This window comes from Mesoplodon mirus (assembly GCF_964341445.2).
Source record: "Mesoplodon mirus genome assembly, chromosome: 14".
Lineage (NCBI taxonomy): Eukaryota > Metazoa > Chordata > Mammalia > Artiodactyla > Ziphiidae > Mesoplodon > Mesoplodon mirus.
Genome location: NC_138990.1, coordinates 44,005,775 through 44,032,723, shown reverse-complemented (window position 1 = coordinate 44,032,723; position 26,949 = coordinate 44,005,775). Strand labels below are relative to the sequence as shown.

Here is a 26,949-nt window from a genome sequence, read left to right as displayed (position 1 = left end):
AGGATCAATTCGCTGATGAATCTATTCCCTGAGGTTTGTGAGTTGACACCTGAGGTTCTGGAAAGGGCCCTCAAGGATGATCTCAAGAGGTCCAGGAGGCATCTTCATCCAGGGCCTGGATGGCTGAGTTTCTCTCTTCTCTTACCTACATCTTCTCCTCTCCCCAGGGAGCCCACCCTCTGATGCTGCTGGCTGTCCTCAGCAACTCTTTCCCCCACATTCTTACTTTTGCTCCAAAACAACCTATCTCCCTCCTCTCCCTTTATCTAAATTCCTAAAGCCCGTGGTTGATCTTGGCAAGATATTCTGTCAAATCCAAGGAAAGTAATTTATACTAACGTGTAAGAGACTGAACGACTTAACCATTCAAAGGAGCATTTGAGTTTTTAACAGAGTTTGTAAATTCAAAAACGCCTCAAACAGGTGGAATGTGCACAAGAGATCTTTTTGAAGCAGGTTCTCCCAATTCCACGTGCCTCCTGGGCCACTCCTACCCCCTTCCTTCAAGAAACGGGCTCAGCTGCGGGCCCTTCTGCGGAAAGCTGCCAGGGTGGGCGGGGACACAGGCCCGGCGCACCGGCGGGGGGAGCCGTCCCCAAACCTCAGCCCCCGCCTCTCCGAGCCCGGAAGGAAGCTGCGGCAGAGGAGGGGGCGCCCGGGATGCCCCTAGCGCGCCTCACCTGCGGGAGGGCCCATCCCGGGCTTTTATCTTCTGAGACGGGCCTGCGGGGGGAAGGCGCTGATTAGTCCATCCTTCCTGCCACCGCCCACCCCCAGCTTCCACGCAGCCGTAGCCGCCAGCTCGCCGCCGGGGGCCCTGCAACTCGCCCCCGCGCTCCTCCTCACGCTTCTCCTCCTTGCCCCCGCCGGGCCAGGTCTGGAGCCGGGAGCTTCACCCCCGCACCCCCCTACTCCGGACGCACTCGCCGAGAGGGCGGCGACTGCGGGGAGGGAGGGGCGCCGCCCGCCTCCCGGGGCCTGGAGCGCTCGTGGCCCCGGAGCCGCCAGCGCCGCGCGGGGACTCACTGTGCAACGCGCAGCGCCCTGACTCGGCTGGCTCCGCTCGGCGCGCGGGCGGGCCAGAGGATGCTGGCGGGCTTCCCCGGCTTCGGCCCTCGCTCGCGCCGCGGAGGGCCCCGGGTGCGCCCCTAGCCGCGCCGTCGCGACCACTGCGGGGCCAGAGGGAGGGGGCCGGCCGCGCACGCTGGCCCCGCGAGCCGCAGCCCTAGGGGCGGGCGCCCCCGAATTTTCCAGCCTCCGTCGCCGCCTCCTCCTCCTTCCTCCTGCGGCCGGGCGCCTGTGGATGCTGAGGGGCAGCCCTGCGCCTCTCCCGGCCGGATTCCCGGCCTGACGGCGGGAGAGTCGCGCCCCGGCCGGGGACCGTGGCTCTGGCGGGTCGGCGCGGCTCCGCGGGGAGCAGCCCCCGGGCGCGTTGAGCCCTCCTGCCCCCTCCCGCTGCACGCGTGACTCGGCCTCGCAGCCCGCGAGGGGACCGGCCCGGACCACGCCGCTCCGGAGTTCCCGCACAGGTAAACGGAGGGGCAGGGCCAGCCTTCCGGAGGGCAAACGGTGCCCCGAGGTGGGGAGCCCGAGTGGCCAAGGGGCTGGGTGGGAAAGGAAGTAAACAGAGGAAGATTCGGGAACCCCCAGGATGGCTCTGTTTTTTTTCTAGCATGTTTTATCTAGATCTTCTAAGGCTTGGGCCTGGAGGAGATTTACGTGAGGAAGTCAGGGACTGAGAGAGATGAGATGCCCAAGGGTGCGACGGATTGAGAGGTGGCCAGGCCCGTCCATAGGCAGAGACAGGAGACGGAGTGTTTGGGCGGACAGGACTAAGTGTGTGTGGTCGGGTGGTGGCGTGAGCATGGGGGTGGCCGGAGAACGGCCCTGGTTCTGGAGCCTCTTGGAGCAAGGATTCTTTGAAGACGGCTGGGGTGGGTCGTGGAGAAAGCACAGGTGGGAAGGAAGAGGGGCTTCTACTCAGCGATGTCCTTTTAAGTTCCAGATGGTCAGTGCTGCCTGTGCCGGGGAAGCCAGCTCTGTGTTCCTGCCCGAAGGGGCCGGCCGTCAGCCTGCCCCAGGTCCCCGAGAGCCCTGGTAGGTGGCCCCAGAGTCCTTCCTCTGTTCCCCGTCCGCTTCTCCAGAGCCAGTAAAAGCAGACACCAGCCAGGATGCCGAGGACCCAGGGCTTCTCCGATCCTGAGTACTCGGCCGAGTACTCAGCCGAGTACTCCGTCAGCCTGCCCTCTGACCCTGACCGCGGGGTGGGCCGGACCCATGAGATCTCTGTCCGGAACTCGGGATCCTGCCTGTGCCTGCCTCGCTTCATGCGGCTGACCTTCGTGCCGGAGTCCTTGGAGAACCTGTACCAGACCTACTTCAAGAGGCAGCGCCACGAGACGCTGCTGGTGCTGGTGGTCTTCGCGGCCCTCTTCGACTGCTACGTGGTGGTCATGTGCGCGGTGGTCTTCTCCAGGGACAAGCTGGCTCCCCTTGCCGTGGCCGGGGTCGGGCTGGTGTTGGACATCGTCCTCTTTGTGCTCTGCAAAAAGGGGCTGCTGCCTAACCGGGTCACCCGGAAAGTGGTGCCCTACCTGCTGTGGCTGCTGATAACAGCCCAGGTCTTCTCCTACCTGGGCCTGAACTTCTCCCGTGCCCACGCAGCCAGCGACACGGTGGGCTGGCAGGCCTTCTTTGTCTTCTCCTTCTTCATCACGCTGCCGCTCAGCCTCAGCGCCATCGTCATCATCTCTGTGGTCTCCTGCATCGTGCACACGCTCGTCTTGGGGGTCACCGTGGCCCAGCAGCAGCGGGACGGGCTGAAGGGGATGCAGTTGCTGAGGGAGGTGAGTCCCACCTTTTGGCTTCCAGTGGCTTCTCTTCCCAGCATCTCTCAGCTGAGGTGGTACCCGTTTTGGAGGTGGGGGTGGCATTGTTTTCTTTGCCCTTGAGTCAGAATGTCTGGGGGGAGGGGTCGTGGTCTGGGGTTCTCATCTGCCTGTGCAGGAAGGACCAGCTCTCCCTCAACCCCTGGCTTTGCAATAGAGCTTGTCTGTGGTTGGCCTTAGGGGTTGGAGAATTTCTGGACATTGGCCACTCTGTCACCTGTGCCCATCCCGCGTGGGTGGCAGGAAGGCCCGCCTGGGCCTGGTCTTGAGCAAGGCAGCCTTGTCTTTGTCGTTGAGCTCTGCTGGGCAGACCTCTTGTGGGGAAAGAGGGCACCCTTGGCTTCTGGTCTCTAGCTTGTCATTGACTGGTTTTGGCAAGAGACTCAGTGTGTGGGCTCAGTGCCCCTCTGTCAAATGGGGACAGAGTTGGCCTGCCTGAAGTGGTTGTTATCAAGGTCAAAGATTGTGGGTAACCTCAAATAAGGAGATGTGAAGGACTGTGTGATTGTCGTAAATCCCACTTCTGCTAGGAGCTCAGGGTGCCCGAGCAGTCAGATGATGTAGGGAGTGGTGGTCTCCCCACAGAAGGCATGTCATGGGGATGCAAACGGGGCCAGGGTCGCCGGCCACAGTGAGGGGGTGTCTGCTGGTTCCGGAGGATGCCTTCCTGTGGAAGGGGTGAAATTTTGGCCTCAGCTTAACTAATAGATAGTCTTGTGCTCCCACTGGGTGCCAAGACCCTGAGTGGGTTCTGAGGGGCTACAGAGATCGGGAGGTGTGATTCCTGGCCTTCTGCACTTATTATCTGGTAACCTATCTGGGGGCGGGGGCTCCACAGGCCTTAGAGTCAATGAATTCCACAGATGTGCGTCCTACCCACTACCTGCTTATTTTATATATGAGCCCAGAGATGGAGAGTGACCTCTCTAAGGCCACACAGCTAGTTGTGGCAGTCAGCGGCTGGAACGTCCATTTCTAGATTCCCATTTCAGTGCTCTTGCTACTACGTCACACTGCTACCGCCATCTTGGCCAAAGCCATTAGTCTCCTGGGATTGGGGGCTGAGTGTCCAGGGGCGCAGCAGTACCGTTGGTGGTTGATGCAAGGAACCTGTGGGGCCGTCCCATTGCCTCCCGCTTAGTTAGATTAAAACACAGGTTTTTCTTCTCTTTTAACTTTTTCCTAGTTCTTGGACGAATATTCTTCCTGTTCTCCCACTCTGGCTCACACAGTGTCCTCTCTCACAGAAGCTTTGTGTCTTGATGCTGCAGGGGCCCAGCCCTGGGCTGGTGCACACGGATTGGTGCAGGCACACCGAGAGGTCCCTTTTTCTCCCAATGCCCTGTGCGTAAAGGGTGACAGTCTGCCATTCCCCTCATGGCTTCCGGGTTGTTGAACTTCAGGTTGTGCTGCCAGCTGAGGGCCCTGCTGGAAGCTGTCTGGGCAAGAATGGCGAGAGGCATTCCTATCGGGAATCGGTGACAAGCACAGCTTGGGGGCAGATAGGTGGTCATGGCAGCCTCTGGGGCCTGGGATCAAACTCGGAACCCTTTCCTTTTACTGAACAGTCACTTCTAGCCCTTTCCTCTCTGCGAGGGCCCCTGGACCACATGAGTTTCCTGTATGCTTTGCTACCCATGAAGGGAGCAAATCAGAAATTCTCCCCACTGGAGCCCAAGAGGCTAAACCCTTGTTTGCTGGTGTCCTTTGGGCACTGCTAAGAAACAAAAACTCCAAAAGATTAGAAAACAGAAAAAAAAGATAGAAAAATAAGTAAATCAAGAATAGCCGTATTAGCCTCCCAGGAGAGCATGGCCTTGACATGGAGGCAGTGCCTTGGATGCAGCTTTGGGACTAGATGGGGAGGGAAAGGTGACTCCCAAGGTCCATTTGGGAGCCTGAGATAGAATGCAGGAGACCCCAGCTTTCAGTGGGCTGTGTTCCAGAAACTTCTGAGTCACTTGTTTGGGACTAATGCGACTTATATATATATATATATATATATATATATATATATATATATATATATATATATATATCTTTTTTTAAAAAATAATTTAAAAAAATATTTATTTATTTAGGCTGCACCAGGTCTTAGTTGCAGCATGCAGGATCTTCAGTTGCGGCATGCATGTGGGATCTAGTTCCCCCACCAGGGATCGAACTTGGGCCCCCTGCATTGGGAGCGTGGAGTCCTACCCACTGGACCACCAGGGAAGTCCCATCATGTGACTTTTTAAAAGGTGCCTGGGTTCCCAGGCCCACCCACCAAAGTCTTAAGTCACAGTGTCCCTGCATTTGGTCTCTCAGAATACGGTGGAACTCTGAGCCCCCTGTGGCCCCGTATTGTCATGGAGAGAGCACCTAGACACCTACCGGCCATGGAATGAAGCTCGCTCACCTGCCTGCGGCTCCCCTGGTGCCCTGTTACCTCCCGGCATGGGACACCATCAGGGATAGGAGGGGGCAGGGGCTGGAGGACAGGGATGTGAGAACCGGCAACCAGACCCCCTCTCCCCCCACAATTAGAGTAGCACCAGCCCCCGGCACCTCCTTGCTTTGCTTGCTTCTGCCCATAGACTCCCTTTTTCTCTCTCTTCTCCCATCACCTGTTGGCTCCAGCCAGGGACCCCCTTCTGGGTTGGTGGGGGGATGAACCCAGTTTCACAGTTAGAAGCAGACACTGGATTTCTGGGGGTTTGTGAGTGCTGCGCAGCGCCGCAGGAACCTTTCCAATGCCCAGGTCCTCTTCCTCTGCACCCTTCATCCCCTCAAACCCGTATTTGGCTCCGTGGGAGAAAGACAGAACGACACAGGGGCCTCAGGGTAGCCTGAGGTGTCAGAGACAAGCCACACAGCCTGCCCTGCCTGGGTTCTTCTCTTGGGAGGCAGGCAGGTCAGGGTTCCCACTGGAGTCCGGGGCTGTGGGATGCGGCGATGCTGGGGCTTCGTTTATCAGTGAATGGGGTGGCTCTAACCGAGCAGCAGGTACGGGCCTCGCAGCCTGTGGGGTCTGGGACTGAAGGGCGTCAGATGACGTCGTCGGAGGCTGTGGTGGAGGAGAGGCGGCATGGGGCTGGAGGGAGGGAGGAGGAAGCTGCAGCCGGCAGGCCTTTCCCACATCCCTGCCCTTGCCTGGCTCCTGGCCCAGCTTGCCTTGTACTCACCCCACGCTGCCCAAGGGGTGAGTTGATGAAGCCGGAGGGGGTGGAGGGCAGGACCAGGCAGCTGCTGATGGGGGAGGGTGAAAGGGGAGATGGGAGTGGGGAGAAAATGCAGCCGAGGTGGGGAACCTTCCTGTGGCCCGTGGCAGCTCCCAAGACCCTCACATGTGCCCACAGACACCTGTTAGCCTCTGACAGGGTCCTTAAAGGAATGAGACTGTGGCAAGTTAGGAGCAAGGAACCCCCGAAAAATATTTTGTAGCTTTATTTCACAGCAGAAAGGCTATTTAGGGGCAAAACTCTCTCATGGAGTTACTAGCCTGTTAAGACCTTTATTCACAGATGAGAACATGATAGAGCAGTGGATGTGTGATTCCTTTCACACCTACAAATCACAGAGCAAATCATTCGCCCAGTGAATGAACATTCGGCTCCGGGGGGCTTCAGCGGGGAGGGTGTGAGGAAGCTAATGCTTCAGATGCCCTGTGTGTAGGCTGGAGCTAAAGTTCATACACATCGTCTCAACTAATCCTGGGTGTTACTGGCTCCATTTTACAGATGAGGAAACTGAGACTCAGGAGGATGGGAGAAGGCAGAGGGGCTGGGTAACTGGGGAGGGGTCACTGGTGAGTGAGATGGTGGGTGTGAGGGGCAGGGGGGCTTCCCTGAAAGCCTCTTTTTCTCTGGAAGTTGGCATCTGGGCCTCCTTCCTGCATCTCTGGCTGCCCCCAGATGCCTTTGCTATAAGCGGTGTTGAAGAACAGTGCCAAGAGGTGGGAGGACCTAAAATATCATAGGAAGCGCCCCTCTGTTTTCCCCTGGGAACTGGTTGCAAGGGCAGGGAGAAGCCTGTGACAGAATGTTCCTGTTGGGAACATGGCCAGGAGTGTATGAGAAGTGAGTGGGGGAAGCAGGAACGGGAGCTGGGCGGGGAGGCCGCAGCCTTGGGCTCTGAGCAGCTGAGGCGTGTGTGCAGGACACAGGCTGGGAGGGGGCAAAGCCAGCCCAGTTCTTGGTCCTTTGGCCCTGGGCTCTGCTCCTGTCCCACAGGTGGCTCATCCCCTACAAAAAGCGTGCAGACGGGTATCATGTAGGCACCGGGATAATAAGGAAATGCACAGAAGGGGACCGGGAGGCCATCGAATCCAGCCGCACGTGGGGGAAGAATAGTCAATTATTGAACATGTAAACAACTTTGCAGAAAGTTCCCCCCTCAATGCTTCCCCTGGTCACATTTCTCTGGGGCCTTTTCTGATCCTTTTCTGTGTGTAACCAGAGTGTCTCCAGTCTGGCATCATCATGCAAATGCATTTTAGGTCCCACCTTTCACCCACATGATTTCACTGACATTTTGCCATGCACATCAGAGTCCTCAGGTTTATTATTTTAAATCAACACTTTGTCATCAGCTGGGTTTTTCTGGAGAGGGCCACGTCAGTGGGGCCAGGTGCAGGCACCAGTCCCCATGCCAGGGTCTGGTGAAATCTCCAAGAGGCAGAATTGCTAGGACTCCAGGTTATTCTGCAATTTCTTCATCAATGTGCAGTGAATCCCAGTAGGCTGCTCCAACCCCGAATAAACCTTCAGCCAACCCCCAGCTGTCCCCTCATGAACATACGCACTCGTGATGATCTACTTTACTGCGGGTACAGTCCTGACCGACACTCAGACGTGTGAGCTCAGAGATAACCCCTAGGTGGAAACCCAGCGAACATGGGGATGGACAAGGTACTCAGTTTACTGAACTCTTGCTGTATTTCAGTCAAGTATTTTCCAGCAAGAGGTAGAAAGTATTTTCTTTTTACAGATGGGGAAACCGAAATGTGTGATGAGTGAAATGGCTTGTCCGGAGCCACATAGAGGAGCAGGGTTCGAATCTAGGTCAGTGGAATTCCAGAGTTCCTTCTCTTGTGCAGTCATAAAAGGTCTTCCGTAAGAGTCTGTTGAGATTCAGTTCCAACAGGATTGGGTCTTTAGTTTCTCCACCCACAACCATCAGAAGGAACAACATGGGGGCTGGGGAGGTGTTTCTGGGGCAGAAGTATTGCCGCTGATCAAGGGGCAGAGCTGTCTGGGGGTTCAGTGTTGCAGCCGACATTCCTCATACACCTTTAGGAGGCATTGGTACATTACAGGACATTGTAGTAACCAATATCTGTAATCATGACGCCCACTTCAAGAGAATATTAAGTTACAGTCCGTATAAAGTGGGGTCTAATACTGCATTCTAAAAACGTTTTTGTCAGAAATGGATAAGGACACATTTGGACAAATAAGGATTACATTTTGGCTCTCTAGGAAGTCCACTAACGTGGGGTGGCCCGTTTCTCAGTGGCATTACTGCACATGTGTTCCTTCATTTACCCTGTTTCAGTTATCCATGGTTATATAACATATAACCTCAAAATTTAAAACAACAACTGTTATTGGCTTAAAACAGTAACAGTTTATCTCATGATTCTCTGGGTTGACTGTGCTCAGCTGGATGCTGCTCTGCTTCACATGGCACTGGCCGAGGTCACTCACGTGGCTGCCTGGACTATTTCATTCATTGCCAGCATTCAGCTGACAGCTTTGTTGGCAAGCTCTAAGAAGGCCCTACTCACATGTCTAAAGCCGTCGAGCTTCTCCAGTGACCCCTCCAAGTGGTTAGCTTGGGCTTCCTCACAGCATGGTGGTGTCTGGGAGACAGTGGTAGCTATCAGAGGTTTTAAAGGCTAGACCCATCACTATTGGTCAAAGCGCATCACAGGGGTAACCCAGGTGCAAGATAAGGGGAAATTGATTCTACCTCTTGACAGGAGGGTGATATGTACATCCAGGGAAGGAAGGAATGGAGGGCAGCCGTCTTCTGAGGCTATTTACTAAACCAGGTGGCACATGGTGGATGTTGGGGAGAAGAGATGAAGAGAGCCTGAGTCTGGGTGGGGTACCATAGGATGCCTCAGAAGTGAGAGGTGTGGTCCACTGTATAGTCGGCTGTATAGTCAGCCCTCTGTATCTGTGAACGTGAAACCTACAGATACGGAGGGCCGACTGTCTTCGTTGTACTATGCCATTTTATATATGCCATTGTTATCCCTGGAGGCCCCTAGAACCAGTCTTCTGCAGATACTGAGAGATGGCTGTGTACAACTTTTTGAAGGTATTGGTTCTCTATGAGAGCCAATACATCATTTCTAAGATTTTTCAGAAAGTTAGAAACTGCACTGCACATGAAAAGATGATGGCTCGTGGTTCACCTGCATGGGCTTTGCCTTACCTTACCTTCAGAAGAAGAATTTTTCTCTTAACTTTTCCAACACGCATACCCTCTCTGTCCAGGGCACTGCACTAGGTTACGGGGAGGCACACCTGCCTCTAGTCACGACCCCAGCACCCATGCCGGCCCTTTCTCTCCACACGTCAGCTAGATGGGCAGCCTGGCTCTGACGTTTGTATTCCTTTCCCAGGAGGTGGGAATTTGCTTGTGTGCATCCTTCAGAAACATGTCGAATTTGTCTTCCTAGCAGGCTGTTGTTTGCCTCAAGGAGAGTAAGACCAATAGCACAGGCCCTCTGCAGCCCCTTGCAGTGCCTTGGTCCTGACTGTCACTCTATAAATGTTTGTTGAATAAAAAGATTCCTGCTTTGCTTTTATCTTTACTTCCTTCCTCATCAACTCTGGTTGACAGTTTGCTAAATTTTTGGTTAGATCCAGGCTAGGGAAATGTTCTGGTGTTAACCTAAGTGATTTGAGAATGATGTTTTTAAAGCAAGACTTATATAACTCTTCAAGAGTGCTAATCAGTACTCCTTTGCCACTTGTTAATAAAGTTTTTCTTGTCTAGGGAAAAAGCAGCAAAAAAGAGCACGGTTCTTAGGAGCCCAGAAAATGAGTCATTGATATCCTGTTGGCCTAGTTCTAATCTTGCCCTTCGGCAAAAATGATTTGCGTAAGATCATGTAGAAGAATGGCTGAGCAGAGTTGGAGCTCTCACCATCCCACCTTCCTGCTAGTTCCTCCAGTCTAAAGAGAAACTTTATTCCCTGCATCACTTACCAAGCATTGTTCTAGGTAGAGTATACAAAGAATGAGTAAAACTCATCCCCTGCCATCAGGGAGCTCCCAGGTTGTGGTGTAAGTCCTGTTAGTGAAAGGGAGCCTGCCTAAGTAAACAGGAAGTTTTCCTAAGAGCTCACTGTTGAGTTGGGTTTTGAAGGATGATTAGGAGTTTACTAGGTAGAGAGCAGTGGGAACAGGGCTTTCCGGTCAGAGTCATAGAAGATTCTAACTTGCTTTGGACTGGTGAGGATACTGTGTGTAACAGGAGCATGAGTGGGTGGCAGGAACTAGTGAGACAAAGTATAGAGAAGCTAAGTAGCAGAAGGGCTAAGGAATTTAGGCTTTATTCCTTTATGATGGAGCTCCATTGAAGGAGTTCAAGGAGGGGACAGATAGGGTCTGATTTGCATTTAATAGAATCTTTCTGGTGAACTTGAGTAAGGCTGAGACTGTTTAGGAGGCTATTGAAGTAGTCCAGGCATGACACCATGAAGACCACCCACCAAGATGGAAGCAGAGGATGGATGAGTTCAGGTTGAGGTGCGGTGGGATATCCAAGTGGAACTATCAGATTATTCAGTGGATAATTATTGAACACCTTATGTATACCGGGCCCTGTGCTCAAGATCTGGAGCTTAGAAGAGAGGTCTTGAGTTCTAGATTTGGGAATCATCAGCATTTAAGTGGCACCCAAAACCATAGGGAGGATGAGGGGTTGCCCAAGGAGAGTGTGTAAAATCAAAAAGGAAGAGGGCTTAGGACCCAACACTAGGGAGCAGCCTGGTGGGGGGCGGTCCCCAGCATGGAACATCCATACTCCACCCAGCCTCTGCTTCCTGCCTGGGGCGTGATTGTCCCAGGTGGCCTGTGATGGGTGGGTGGTCCTTTTGAGAGCAGGAGGCAACCCCTGTCTGACGGTGTTTACACCTTTGGTTCTTTTGCGTTGGGGAAGCTTAAGACAAGCCAAGGTGAGGTGGAGCGAGGGTGTCAGGTGGGGTGTCACTGTACCTGGTTAACAAGAGCATGGGAGTGTTCGTTTGTCACCTTGTGTGGGAAGGGTGGCTATGTATATAGAGGCACTTTATAAACTACAAAGCACCATATGAATGCTAGTTATTTATTTCTTTATTGCACTTAATCTTGGCAAACCATCTCTGATCTTTGATCTGTGAATGAATCAGACCAAGTTTATTCATTGTTGTTTTTCTCATCTCTTTTCTGGCTCTTTTTCTCTCATTGTGAAAGGATTATTTTAAAGAATTTTTTAAAGAATGTTTTTAATTATAAAATGCCATCTAATGTTGCAGAAACTTCGGAAGCAAGAGAAATTTATCATAATCCTATAATAACCAATTTTTCTGTGTTCCTTTCTAGTCCTTCCTTTCTAGAAATTCTTACAAAGCTGTACATTACTCCTGCTTTTCTTAGTTAGCTTTATAGCACAGACTTTTTTCTATTTTAAATTAGTATTCGCAATCATCTTTTTTTTTTTTTTTTTTGCGGTACACGGGCCTCTCACTGTTGTGGCCTCTCCCGTTGCGGAGCACAGGCTCCGGACGTGCAGGCTCAGCGGCCACGGCTCACGGGCCCAGCCGCTCCGCGGCATGTGGGATCTTCCCAGACCGGGGCGCGAACCCGTGTCCCCTGCATCGGCAGGCGGATTCTCAACCACTGCGCCACCAGCCCGCAATTGTCATTTTTAATGGCTGCATAATATGATGTTGGCTAAATGTACCATAATTAACTCAACTGTTCCTCTTCTGTAGGGCATTTGGTTACTCTTAATTTATTAATTTTATGTATTTATCATCTATATTTCATTTACTTATTATTATTTGTATGTAATACTAGCAGGCCCATTGCCTCTCTCCTGTCCCCTCCTGGTGATTTTATATCTGATGCTCCTTCCTTCCTCTGATCACGTTTTCAGCTGTTTCTCCCAGCAAAATTCCTCTTTGTGGTTCTGAAGAAATTTGCTTTGATTAGTAATGAAACCTTGTCTTCCCCTTTCCCGTTCCTCTCTTCAAGAGCACTTTCTTTGTTGTAAACAGAAAAGAAAATGACACGTTTCAGAAGAAATCCCACCCCACACTTTACCCCCATTCAAAACCCCAGCGTAAGCAGACTGGATTTGAACCCTTGCAAGATTTCCGTGGTTGTGGGTTGTGTTCCGTGTCATTTTAGGACTGGTCCCCATGAAAGGTAACTTGGGGCCAGCTGAGTCAGAGCTGGCAGTGTCAGGCTGGGCAGCCACCTTTCCAGGCCAGAGTTGGCTTTAGGTGGGCTCCTCGGCTGCCCCTGGAAGGTTGAGTTTTTCACCCAAGGGGACCGGGCCCTGCGGAATTGATCCCCCTGGGTCTCATTCTTAGGAGACTGACCCATAAGCCCAAGGCTTAGTCACCGACCTGCTGGTGGTAGGTGGCCCTTCCCACCCTCCCAGGAAAGGGAATACTCTTATCTGTTATTTGGCACAAATTTACTGCAAATTCCTAAGGAACCAAATCAGTAATTTCCTGGAGGGGAATCTGAGCAAAGGGCATTGCCTGGTGATGGGGGGCGGTCATCTTCCAAGGCTGGGGCTGGGAGCTGTCCCCTGCCACCCCTGGGCTCGTTTCCCAGCACTGGGCGACGCTGTCAGCTAGACACAGCTTCCCCCAGATAGGCAGAAAAGTGCCACAATTTCACACTTGTCAGCACTCTGTTTTCTAAACTCCTACGCATGATTACAGTTTATCTTTCATTGTGCAGTATTAAACACTCTGGAAGACACATTAATCCCCCCTTCCCTAAATTGGGGTTGTAGTTGTTAATATTATATTGCCCATCTCTGGGGACACATCTGGGACACTGCCTCTGTATTTCAGTAAGGGGCCCAATGTAGGTGGTTACTTTAGGGAACCGCCATGTCCTGCCCCTTCAGTGTCCTGTCTCAGACCAACTGACCTCTACATTTTAAACCAATGAAGGGGCCTCGGAAGCCTGACCCGTGGGTGGGTTTTCTGCTTCGGGAATCTGAGAGCCCTGCCTTCATAGTCATTGGCTTGGTTTACTTCCTGGCTCCCCCCACTTACCAGCTGGGGGATCCTGTGTACATTATTCAATCTAAGTCTAGCTTCTGCTCTGTGAAGTGGCCTAATAACACCTCCTTCGCTGGGTTAGTGTAGGGATGAAACACACACTAGCGATGAAAACATGTCCTTTTGGTTGGTGCAGGGCCGGATACACAGCTGGCGCTAGAAAAATGCTTGTTGCTTTGGCTGTCGCTGTCATTAGTATTACTGGCTCTGATGGAGAGGAATTTTTAAAAAGCTGGGGCCAACCCCAAGGGAGGGAAGAGCAGCTCCATGCTCTGGATGTCTGGAGGGCACCTGGATTGGGTCACCAGACACTCATCACCCCATTATTTATTTATTTATTTATTTTTTTGCTGGGCCACCATTTTTCTTGTTGTCTTAGAAATGAGACACATACTTTTCGGTTGAAGTTCCCTACGAGGACAAAGAATTCTGTACTTTTGATGCAGGGTTGTTGGTTTGCATCACAGCCGTGGCTTTTCACTTAATATCTTTTTCCTTTATTCCTTCTTTTTTGGAGGAATCAGTTAAGATTAGGAGCAGGAGACGTAGAGAATGGACTTGAGGACACGGGGAGGGGGAAGGGTAAGCTGGGACGAAGTGAGAGAGTGGCATGGACTTATATATACACTACCAAATGTAAAATAGATAGCTAGTTGGAAGCAGCCGCATAGCACAGGGAGATCAGCTCGGTGCTTTGTGACCACCTACAGGGGTGGGATAGGGAGGGTGGGAGGGAGACGCAAGAGGGAGGGGATATGGGGATATATGTATACATAGAGCTGATTCACTTTGTTATACAGCAGAAACTAACACACCATTGTAAAGGAATTATACTCCAATAAAGATGTTCAAAAAAAATTTAGTGGCAGGTGGGGGAGACAGTGAAGCAAGTCTCTGGAATGATTTGGACTGGAGGAGTGTCAAACCTGTTCTTCCATTAGGTTGAATGCTTGAGCTGTGTGGAGCTTGTTTCCTTTATTGCGAATAAAGGGGACACAGGGCTGTGGGGTGTCCCCATTGCTCCTGGGTGGCCTCATTTTGTTCGTTCTCATGCACACCTCATGACACTTATCACTGGATTTAGCGGTAGAAAAGATCATGGAGCTCACAGTTCAATTTACAGGGGTAATAAAGTGCCCAGGATCAGAGAGTGAAGATGCAGGGTGGCTGGTGTCAAGTCCAAGCCTTCTAGGTCCAAATGCAGTGCAAATCCTCTAATCTGATGAGATTGAGACAGGTGGTTGGTCAGTTAATACAAAAAGTTAAATTATTATGATAGTGGTCACACAGCTGTGTGTCAGAACCCATAATTATACACCAAAGAGAGTGAATTTTACTGTATGTGGAAAAAAAGGGAGTAAAAACAAAGCTAGATGGTGGTAAGCACCGGTGGTCATTGGATGACCTTGACACATTGTGTGTGTAAGAGCCATGATGCCTTAGACGCTGTGGGGCGAGGGGGGGGGTTGGATGGGGCACAAAGAACATTCTGAGGTGAAGGAAGCATTCCCTGTGGTGATTGTGGATGTAGTCACACAGCTGTGTGAATTTGTCAACACTCATCAAAATATACATTTTATTATTTACTATTATTATTATTAGGCCGTGCCACGTGGCTTGGGGGATCTCAGTTCCCCAACCAGGGATTGAACCCCGGCCCCCTGCGGTGGAAATGCAGAGTCCTAACCACTGGACCGCCAAGGAATTCCCAAAATACACATTTTACACGGGTGCTTTTTATTGTATGCAAACTATAACCCAACAAAGTACATTTTTAAAAGGCAGTAGAATCTAGCAATCACAAAAAATTGCACATAAATATATACATTTATATGCATTTAAAATAGCTTATTTCAATTGAAAACATTTAGCTGCTCATCTTTTGTGGAAAGGAAAAATTTTTCCTTTGCATCTGGGTGCTCTTGTTGGTGTTCCTCGTGGCCTTCTGTAGCTAAGATGTGTCCTCTGTAATTTCTGGTTTCCTTAAAGTGGAGGGAGGATTAAAAGTCACTTGGAAATAATCTAGGTACAGAATCCTAGATTTTTATGACTTTTTTCTTTTTGGCTAAATTTTTGCTGTTGTCTTTCCCACGTCTAATTCAGCAGCCATTTCTATTAGCTACTTACATTTATTCAGTAATTTCCAAAATGTTCACTTTACTTTTCTTAGAAATAACAACTGTCTTTCATACTCATATTTTATCTGTTTAGGTTCTTCATTAAGTTATGTAAATATAATATCAAAAAACAACTGACATAAGCAGGTCTGGGACTAAACATAACTGACTTTTGGGAAACACTCCAGAAGTCAGAGCAGATGTGCAGGAAAGTTTCAGAGAGAATCCTGCCAGCTGTGCGTGTAAGGTCAGCAAGTTTTACAGGGGGTGGATAAGCTTCAGCGCGGTCCTTTGCTCCTGGCCCTCCTACTGGAGCCCCATCCTGCCCCCTCTTAGCATCTGGTCCTGGTTCTAGTTTATCCAGAGGAAGTACACACGTCTGCCTCTTGTTCTCTACCCAGCAGCCCTCCTAGTATTGAGTTCAGCCATCTTGCTCTCTCTCTGTCTCCTCTTCAGCCTAAACCATTGAACTTTTTCAAGAAGTCCTCAGGTGACATCATCCTAGCACTTCTCTTTGGCTGCAAACTGAAACGTGGTGCTCGGGGTGCCTTCTCCCGTTTTACACGCATTTCCCCCTGCCTGCTCTAAGAACCCTGCCCATCCTGCCTTGTTGCAGGACACAAATGCTAGAGGTAAAATTCTACAGCTGTAATTTGAGGTTTGGTGGGGAGGGTGGTCTCCACTCCTGGAAAATTTACGCATCAGGTCTTAATAAAAGAATTATAGTCCACATGAAAATTGAAGTTAATATAGAGAAACCCACTGCTGCTTAGATGGCCGGACAGCTCTCCAGAGACTGACGGAATGTTCCCAGCCTGGCAGGATGTGCTGTTTAAGGGATTGGGGGCGGCTGAGGAGCTGTTCCCAGGGACCATTCCGCTGGAACTGCTGCTCGGGGCTGGAGGTGTGTTTGCCTCCCTGGGCTACCCTCTGACCACGGCCGTGTCCCTCTGCAGCCTGCACACCCCCTATACCTCTCCCTTTCCCGCTGCTTCTCTGTTCCTGTCGCCCTGCCAGAGCGATAAAGATCAGCACGATTATCAGGTTACCCAGAGTCTGACCCATCCTCTTCTTTGTCTGCCCTCTTCCTACAGGGATACTGTGTTTGTTGTTGATTACTTAGGATGTATAATTGCATGTGTGTGCCTGTTGATGGACATCTATTGTCCTTCTGTCTACAAATTTATCTTTTCACTCAGCCAAACACATATGGTCTGGACACATGTTTACACAAGTTCCTGGGGATACAGAGACAGTAACCTCGGGTCCTGCCTACAAGGGAGGCCCAGCTTGGTTTATTTACTTTTTAAAAAAAATAAATTTATTTATTTATTTTTGGCTGCATTGGGTCCTCGCTGCTGCGCACAGGCTTTCTCTAGCTGCGGTGAGCCAGGGCTACTCTTTGTTGCAGTGCGCAGGCTTCTCATTGTGGTGGCTTCTCTTGTTGCGGAGCACGGGCTCTAGGCGCGTGGGCTTTAGCAGTTGTGGCACACGGGCTCAGTAGTTGTGGCACGCAGGCTCAGAAGTTGTGGCTCGCTGGCTCTAGAGCGCAGGCTCAGTAGTTGTGGTGCACGGGCTTACTTGCTCCGCGGCATGTGGGATCTTCCTAGACCAGGGCTCGAACCCGTGTCCCCTGCATTGGCAGGCTGATTCTTTTTTTTTTTTTTTGGCAGGAGGATTCTTAATTATTGTGCCACTAGGGAAGTCCTGGTTTATTTACTTTCTTTAAAAAAAAATAAAAAATAAAAAAAAATCGTTGTCTGGATATGGGCCTGGCACAGAGCAGTCCCTCCATAAATAGTTGCTGAATGTTGATGCATGCATTATTAGTAAGCTGAATCACATGAAATGGCCAATGTCCAACCGCTTTCAACGTGCAAACAATGGCAATTTCATTTCATATGGTTCTATTTAATATAAAAGTACTAGATGTGCTCATTGTGGAAAGCCTGGGAAATACTAAGTAGTACGGGAAAATACTACCCATAATATTATCTTTCAAGGATATCTGCTGTTAACATTGGGTCCCTCTTTACAGATAGATAGATGTGACGATTGATTTTTCTTCTATATCATGTGTTGTGCTTATTGTAAGAGATAACTCAACCGATACGAAGCATAAAAGTGAAAGCCCCCCTTTCCTCTGCCGCCCCCCCCCCCACCATAGGCAACCGTTGCCAAGTGTGTGGTGGGTATACTTCCAGAGAGCATTCTGTGAATTTGCATTTTTATGTGATATATGTACATTTAGGATTGAGAGATTATGTATGTAAGTTTCGGCAGATCAGCGAAGCACACCTGTCAGCGCTAACGTCCACACATTCCTCTCCGGTAGCTGGTGTCCCCCTCGAGGTGGTGACGTGTCCCCATGAACTGCAGCCCTTCCCTCCTTCAGCCAGGGGCCCCCACGTGGGCTCCACTCTGGTGGCCCCTCGCGGGCACCTGCAGCCGCTCCTCTAGCTGAGGAAGCGCCGTGGTATCCACGTACCCGCCGAGTGCTGAAATCCTTTGTGTTTGTGACTTGGCCTGTTGTATCACCAGCTCTTCAGTGAACAGGAGTTGAGTTCAAACTCTGCCCCTGTGGGCGCAGGTCTCAGGAAAACCATTTGATGTTGCTGAGCTTGGTTTCCTCCTCAGTAAGTGATGAGAACAGAGGGTGGGAGCCCAGTGAGCACGAGCCAGCCCAGATGCTGGGTTCCAGCAGCTGCATCTGCCTCGTCCAGCTCTGAGATCTTGGTCACCTTGCTTAGTCCTCTCTGGGCCTTCGTTACTAAATCTCTCAGTGAGCTGATAAAGCTCTTAGAATAGTGCTCACTCATGACCTTGCCATGCTGGTAATGACGACGCGCTGGCTCCTCCAGGGTTGTGGCGAAGGTTGTAATGAGAGGGTGAGTGGAAGCGCCTTGTAAACCACAAAGCCCCGTTCAGATGCAGGTGTTACTAGGATTATATGCTTATCTGTCACTATGTGAAACCCCAAACTGTATCCCTGTTGGGAGGTGCCAAACTGCACTGTGCTTGAGCGGTACTTACAGATCTGGAGGAGTTGGGGTTTGCACCTAAGAGGATCTTGTTGCTGCTGCTTGCTGCCCCTGCTGCCCATACTGCTTATGCCAGGAGGGGTGGCCTCGGAGATATTACTGAGCGTTTCCAGAGGGGATGCTGAGGCCCAGAGGGGAAGTGACTTGCCTGAGGCCCCACAGAGAGACAGTCTCAGTGCCTCTGTCTGTAGCCTCGGTCTCCTGGCCCCTAGGCCAGTACTCTTCTGACCCCTCAGAGAGGGAACTCTGTGCTCCACTGTGCCCCACCGTGTGGTGGGGCAGGGACCCGTCACAGGAACAGGAAGCAGGAAGGAGATGGAGAGTCTGTTCCTGAGCAGCCAGAGTGGCTCTGCTTTGGGAACTTATGTGGAGATGGGAGCTTCAAAGGGGGGTGGCTGGGAGGGGTAGGTGGGCATGGCAGGCAGGTGACATTGGGGTAATGGAGTGAAAGGAGTGAGGGAGGGGCCGTTGGGGTGGTAGGAGGAGTTTGTTCAGGTAGGAGGCTGTTGAGCATGTGGCTGTGTGGGGAGAATGAGGAGAACGAGAGGTGGAGCTGGGAGGAGCGCAGGTCACCTGGTGTGGGCGTGTCTGAAGGGATGGTGTGGAGTTCTGGGCCATCGAAAGACTTCCCAGTGTAAAACTGAGATGGCCTCAGGCTTCATGTCTTCTGCTGGTGAGCTGCTCTTGGTTGCATGGTCCATTTTGCTTTTGGTCTTCTAATTGTGGGGATTCTGTTTGCTTTCTTGGGGCCTCCCACACCTTACCAGGCCAGGGTTCTCTCCCCGGAGACCTGGATCCAAGAGCTGAGTAGCCTCCTGCACCATGATTGCCTGCTCCTGCTTCCCTGGTTTTATAAGAAAGAAGTCAGAAGCTGGAATGGTTTTTTTCCCAACTCTTGAGAGGCTACATTGGGAGACTGGTCTGAGAGTGAAGATCCTTGGAGGTTATTTCCTCTGGCTCAGTATAATTGACTTAATCTGCTGTGTGTCTCATTTTTCCCTTGGAAAAAGGAGAGATGCTGCCTGACTCACTCTTTCCTAAAATACTGTGTGTTCAACTTCCTCTGGAAAGTCTCACATAGGCGCATTTTGACATAACATCGCTCTTACTCCCATCACAGGGTCCAATAGCTTTCTTTCTTTCGGGTCTGAGGGTGGGACTCATCCCAAAATGACTTGACAGGATGTCTGCAAGCTCTCAAGGAGCCACTATGACAGACAAGACCTGTGAGAGTACAGAGAAAAGGCATCATTCTGTCTTGGTTGGGAAACTTCTCACGGAGGAGGCAGTACTGAGGTGTGCCATGAAGGGGAAATTAGATTTTGAGCCCTGGATTGGTAAGGGGCAGAGACAGTTGCTGGTGGGCAGTGGTGTGGGGATGCATACACACACACACACGCACACACACACGCACACACACGCACACACACGCACACACACACACAGAACTTTTGACTGCAGAATTGGATGTATGAGAGAGTAAAAGAGAAGGCTGGAAGGCAGTTTGGGATCTCAAATGGATGACCTAGAAAGCTATTTGAGATTGCTTTGACTACAGTCTGTAGGCAGTGCGAGCAGCAGAGTCTCAGAAGAAGAACAGAGAGAAGACAGAAAAAGCATTTTTCTAATAGTGAAAACATTTCCAAATTTGATGAAAACTATAAATCCACAGTTCAAGAAGCTCAAAATAACTCAAATAAATATAAAGAGTAAAAATAAAGAGAATCATACCAAGGCACATCATAATCAAGTTGCTTAATACTAGTAGTTAAGGAGAAACTCATAAAAACAACCAGAAAGAAAGAAAAAAAAGACACATTACATAGAGGAACAGAGATAAGGATGATTGTAGATGTCTAGCCAGAAATTATTCAGGGCAGAAGACAATAGAACTGAAAAATAGGTCAATCTATAATTCTATACCCAATAAAATGTCCTTCAAAAAATGAAAGTGAAGTGAAGCCTTTTTTGTAGACAAATTAAAGTTGAGAGAATTCATCACCAGCTGACCTGCACCACAAAAAGTATTAATGAAAGTTTTCCAAGCAGACGAAAAATGATACTAAATAGAAATTTAGACTGCACAAAAGAATGAAGAGGCCTCTAAATAGTAAATCTGTGGAAAAGTGAAAGTTATTTTTTCTCATTTTTAATCTCTTTTTAAAAGACTGTCTAAAGCAAAAATATAAACGACGTACTGTGGAGTTTATAACATAGAAGAATAATGTATGACAACAATAGAACAAAAGACAGGAGGCAAGAAATGGAAATATACTGTTATACTATATGTAAAGTAATAATATTTGAAGTAGACTATATTAAGTTGAAGATGCATATAGGCATACCTCATTTTATTGTACTTTGCTTTATTGCACTTCTCAGACATTGTGTTTTTTACAGATTGAAGGTTTGTGGCAACCCTACATTAAGCAAGTCTATTGGCACCATTTTCCTGACAGCATTTGCTCACTTTATGTCTCTGTGTCACATTTTGGTAACTTTTGCAATATATCAAAGCACCAGCAAAAAGATTATGATTTTCTGAAGGCTCAGATGATTGTTAGCATTTTTTAGCAATAAAGTTTTTTTTTTTTTTTTGCGGTACACAGGCCTCTCACTGTTGTGGCCTCTCCCATTGCGGAGCACAGGCTCCGGATGCGCAGGCCCAGCGGCCATGGCTCACGGGCCTAGCTGCTCCGTGGCATGTGGCTTCCCAGACCAGGGCACAAACCTGTGTCCCCTGCATCGGCAGGCGGACTCTCAACCACTGTGCCAGCAGGGAAGCCCTAAAGTATTTTTTTTTTTTTTTTTTTTTGCGGTACGCGGGCCTCTCACTGTTGTGGCCTCTCCCGCTGCGGAGCACAGGCTCCTGACGTACAGGCTCAGTGGCCATGGCTCACGGGCCCAGCCGCTCAATGGCATGTGGGATCTTCCCGGACCGGGGCACGAACCCACGTCCCCTGCATCGGCAGGCGGACTCTCAACCACTGCGCCACCAGGGAAGCCCTAAAGTATTTTTTAATTAAGGTATGTATGTTGTTTTTTTAGACGTACTATTGCACACTTAATAGACTACAGTATAGTGTAACCATAATTTTATGTGCGCTTGGAAACAAAAAAATTGTGTGACTTGCTTTATTTCAATATTCTCTTTTATTGTGGTGGTCTGGAACCAAACGTGTAACATCTCTGAGGTATGCCTGTATTGTAAATCTCAAAGCAACCATTAAAAAAGCATAACAGGGCCTCCCTGGTGGCGCAGTGGTTGAGAGTCCGCCTGCCGATGCAGGGGATACGGGTTCGTGCCCCGGTCTGGGAGGATCCCATATGCCGCGGAGCGGCTGGGCCCGTGAGCCATGGCCGCTGGGCCTGCGCGTCCGGAGCCTGTGCTCCGCAACGGGAGAGGCCACAACAGTGAGAGGCCCACATACCGCAAAAAAAAAAAAAAAAAAAAAAAAAAGCATAACAAAGAAGCATGGCACATAACCTATAATGGAGATAAAGTGGAATGATAAAATCAAAAGATGGCAGGAAAAGTAACAAAGAACAAATGAGACCAGTAGAAGACAAAAATAGTTTTAGATTCAACCATATTGATAATAATATTAAATGTATGTGGTATAATGACTATTTAATAGGCAGATATCAGATGAATAATAAAGCAAGAATCAACTATAAGCTATCATAAAGAAACCCATTTTTAACATAAAGACACAGATTAAAAGGATGGAAAAAGATATCACATGTATACACTAATCAAAAGAAAGCTGGAGTGTATGGCTATGTTAGTAACGGGCAATGTAGACTTTGGAATAAGGAATATTACCAGGGATGAAGAGGTATCCACTCCTTCATAATGGTAAAGGAGTCAATTCATCAAAAAGACATTATGATCCTAAATATGTATGTACCTAATAACAAAGCTTTAAACTACACAAAACAAAAAATGATAGAACTAAAAGGAGGAATAGGCAAATCCATATTTATATTTGAAGATTGCAACACACCTCTCTCAGTTATTGGTAAAGTAAGTAGACAAATTAGAAGTATATAGAGTACTTGACAAATTAGAAGGATATAGATTGTAACAACGAGCTGGACCAAAGTGATATTTATAGAACCCTCTACTCAACAACTACAGAATACATGTACTCTTCAAATGCACTGAAATGTTCATGAAGACACCCAATCTGCTGGGCCGCAACACAAGATTCAGTACATTAAAAAATGATTAAAATCATACAAAGTATAATGTTCTCTGACAAAAATGATGGATTAAAGTAGAAATAACAGAAATATATCTTTAAAATTCCAGAATATATTTGGAAAATTAAACAACATGTGCATGAATAACCCATGGATAAAGACAAATCACAAGTGACATTAGAAAATGTGTTGAATTAATGTGAAAACACAACATACCAATTTTGTGGAATGTAGGCAAAGCAGTACCAAGAGGGAAATGTATAGCATTAAATGCTTGTGTTAATAAAGAAAGGTCTAAAATAAATGATCTATGCTTCCACTTCAAGTGAAGTAGAAAAAGTAAATCCAGAGTAAGAAGTAGAAAGTAAAAAAAAAAAAGCACAGAAAATAGTGGGCAAACAATAAAGAAAAATCAGTGAATCCAAAGCTTGATTCTTTGAAAAAGGCAATAAAATTAATAAACCCCTGGTTAGATGATCAGAGAAATGAGAGAGGATACAAATTACCAATACCAGGAAGGGAAATGGGAACATTATTACAGATCCTGTAAACATTACAGATCCTGTAAACAATAAAGTAATGTTATAAACTACTATATGCCAATGAATTTAGATAAATTAGACAAATTACTTCAGCGACATAAACTACCAAAGTTGAATAGCCCTATCTACATTAAAGAAACTGAGTTTTCAGTTAAAAACCTTCCCCAAAGAAACTCCAGCCCCTGTTGGCTTCAGTGCTGAATTCCACCAAATATTTAAGGGTGAAAAGATACCAATTCTATACAAACTGCCAGAAAATAGAAGAGGAGGGAACATTCCCCAGCTCATTTTATGAGGTCAGCATTGCCCTGATATCAAAAGCAGAAAAAGATATTATAAGAAAAAAACCCAAACTACAGATGAATAACCCTGTTGTGTACACCAAAAAAGTCTTTAATAGAACATTAGCAAACAAACCCCAGCAATATATAAAAAATAATAACACATAATGACCAGGTGGGGATTTTCAAAGGAATGCCATGTTAAAATCAATCGGTATAATTCCACATATCAGCAGACTAAAAGGAAAACCCATATGATCATCTCAGTAAATATGGAAAAAAGCACTTGACAAAATTCAACACCTATTCATGATAAAAACTCTTAGCAAACTAGGAATAGAAGAAGATGTCTTCAACCTGAGAAAACCATCTGTGAAAAACCTACATTGTATTTAATAGTGAAAATCTGAATGCTGTCCTCTTAAGCAGGGTTAGCTTTATAGGAGTGTTACTTGTGCAGTTTTGAAATTCTTAATGTTATCTTTGACCTTGTGTTTTGTAATTAGAGTCTACTGGGATAATGGAACATGCAGGTGTGCAGAGGAAATATGCACAATGTGTGTGTCTTCCATTCCTCCTTGCTGTCTCATTTTCATATAGAGTTTGCAGTGCCCTAACAGCTTGGAATTCTGGTGAACTCACAATGTCTGGGAGTTCAGCAAGATGCAAAGCAAATACAAAGTACCATATTGTATCTATGACTCAGTGGAGGTCCTGAAGACTGTGAGAGGACATACTTTTGTTCAGACTAGATCTTGCTTCTAATGCAGAAAGAAAGTAGTGGCATTTTAAGGAACGTGACTGTCCGAGGAACTCCATCACTGCTTTCTTACATGTATTGCTTGCCTGTATTAGCTACCCACTTAATGCAGAAAGAAAGGAAAATATGAGAGAAGCCATAGTTCTTTTTCTTTTTAGTCCTTCTTCATTAGTAAGCTGAATGTAGACAGTGTCAGTAGAATGTGTGCATATCAAGAAGTGAATAAAAACAGTTGAGCTAGTTTTCTGCAGTTTCTACTGTACATATATGTCCCCTGCCGATGCAGGGGACACGGGTTCATGCCCCGGTCGGGGAAGATCCCACATGCCGCGGAGCGGCTGGGCCCATGAGCCATGGCCGCTGAGCCTGTGCATCCGGAGCCTGTGCTCTGCAATGGAAGAGGCCACAACAGTGAGAGCCCCGCGTACCACAAAAAAAAAAAAAGACAGTGTAGTATCAGTGTAAGGGTAGACACTTAGATCAATGAATCTGAATAAAGTCTAGAAATTAACACAGACATCTGTGATCAAGTAATGTTCAACAAAAGTGTCAAGGTAATTCAGTGGAAAAAGGGTAATTTTTCAACAAATGATGCTGGAGTAATCAGGTATCCATATGGGGGATAAAACGTAATCCATACCGTACCCCACATATAAAAATTAACTTGAAATAGATCATAGTAAGATTTAAACTATAAAACTAGAAAAAAGCATAGGAGAAAATCATTGTGATTTTCTTGGGTTGGGCAAAGATTTCTTAAATGGAAGTAACTTGAAGCTGTTAGCCTTCTTTTCCATGTGTGGAGATCGAAGAGGGACGTTTTAGGGGACTTGCTAAGGAATGATAAATTAGGAACTTGTCTGGCTCCAAAGCTGTTGTTCATTGCATGGTTTCACTCTGCCTCCCGGGTAGGGGCTGGAGGAGGACTTGTTGACGAATGGCTCGAGGTTTACTGGTGTCCCCAGACAGCAGGCAGCACTGTGGGCTAGAAAAGTACTTGATAAGTATGGTCTGGGCAGTTGGCTCTGGCAGCTGCTGGCATTGCCACAAGGGGCTTCCCAGAGGGTTTGGGCAGAGGGACAGGAGAGGGACTGAGCCCTTCAGCTGGGAGCAGGGTCCTGGGATGGAGCTGCATCACCAGCCTTGCAGCCCAGCCGGCACACAGCGGACTCGGGGAGAGCTGACGGGCAATGGGGGAGGGCCGTGGCAGCAGGAAAACAATGAGAGCCACGTGGGGGGACAACGTGAGCTCACATCAGGATGAACTTTATAGGACAACGCCAAGGGACACAGAATCGTATTTAAATAGTAAAATGCAGCAATCAGGTTACAGGACTGGTGGCATTGGAATCTCCTGGGTGGGGGAGGAGCGCTTTTCAGAATGCAGATTCCTGGCCCTCCTCCAAATATACTGAAGCAGAATGTCTGAGGGTGGAACCTTAGAACAGGTTTGGGAGCCACTGGTACTTACCGCCTTCGCAGGTGTTGAGAAGACGTATTAAAGGAGATGAAGAAAGCTGGAGAACTGGGAACAAAGGTTTGGAGTGATACTGGGAATTTATAATACACCTAATCCTAATAGCTAACACTTATTAAGACTTGCTGTGTGCCTAGCACAGTACTGTGCCAGGGGCGTTAACATGCATCATCTTCACAAATTCTCAAACCCACCCTGAGGTAGGAATCATGTTCTTCTCATTTCATAGAGGAGGGAGCAAGCTTAGAGCAGGGGTTACATCTTCCAAGGCCACAGCCAGTGGTGGTAGAGTTGGAATTCAAGCCCAGTTTCTAACTGCTGTGTTTTACTGTCCCTGAGTGTTTACCTTACTGAGAGATGGCGTGTGTGTGTGTGTGTGTGTGTGTGTGTGTGTGAATGTATTTGGGAAGGGTAGGGACAGATGGTCCTCGGGGGCCCATAGAGGAAGATGCCACAGGAAGTGTGGTGCCGGCCGTGAGCTGGGAGATACTCGGATGCCCTTGTGGGCAGACCACTGGCGATGCTGCTGATGGGCCTCAGTCCTCCACTCAGGGGAGAAGATCTGGTCTCTTTTGTGTCAAAAGTGTAAGGCTGATAAGTGGGAAAATTAGGCAAAAACCAAAGGGAAATATTTTTAAAGTCAGGAACTTCTCCGGAAGCCAGGGGATGGTTTTAGAGCTCTTTTGGAAACCTGGGTTATGTGTGTTCCCAGGGTGAGAAAATCCCTGCCAGCTGGGTGGCCGGTCTCTGAGGGAAAGGACGGGGGGTGGCACTCACGGGTGGACAAAGCATTTGAGGGAAGAGGAAGAAAACCAGGTCCAAAGGAGAACTTAGACCAAGTGAGCCGTGTGCATTGTTTGTATGGGACCTCGAGGGCTATGGCGAGAGGCCCTCTGTGCCAGCAGCGGATACTCTGTGTGGAACCATGGCGACTGACTGCAGCCACCTTGCCCCTGCCTTTCCCCAGGGAAGGCTCATTAGCGAGAGGAGATGGTGATTCTGTGCGGATAACCCGAACCAGCTCCAGTTTATGAGAGGGTGCCTCCTTTGCACGTGCTGGCACTGAACGATGAGTGATGGGCGATTGGCTGGGCAGCTCGGGGCGGGGCGTCTCCCTTCACTCCTGGTGGCTGTGAGCCTGTGGTTCCGAATTCCCGCCCTTCACCGAGCAGAGCAGGAGGGCAGGGGGCGAGGCCCCCGGGTGCTGCGCCCGGATCTTGTTTGAAGGCTGTCGGAAGGTTTATCTTCCCAGCTGGCCCTTTGAGAAGTCTGGCAGAAGGCGAGGTGTGTCCCGTAGAAACAGGTGACCAGGGGAGGTTCTCAGCGGCTCTGGGGTGGTGCTCCCCACCACG

General features: G+C 48.8%; 1 protein-coding gene across 3 annotated transcripts in view; it reads left to right on the top strand.

Moving 5' to 3' along the window:
- The first annotated feature begins 1,136 nt into the window (after positions 1-1,136).
- ADCY3 (adenylate cyclase 3) overlaps positions 1,137-26,949 on the top strand; it is an 88,528-nt gene continuing 62,715 nt past the window's right edge. Inside the window, exons 1-2 of one of the 3 annotated variants that reach the window (XM_082642302.1) lie at positions 1,137-1,529; positions 2,006-2,846. In XM_082642302.1, the coding sequence (XP_082498428.1) occupies positions 2,172-2,846 (675 nt within the window). In that variant the 5' untranslated portion in view covers positions 1,137-1,529; positions 2,006-2,171. Of the gene's footprint in view, positions 1,530-1,999; positions 2,847-26,949 lie in introns of all 3 variants that reach the window. The other 2 variants (XM_082642301.1, XM_082642303.1) reach the window with 2 other exon arrangements.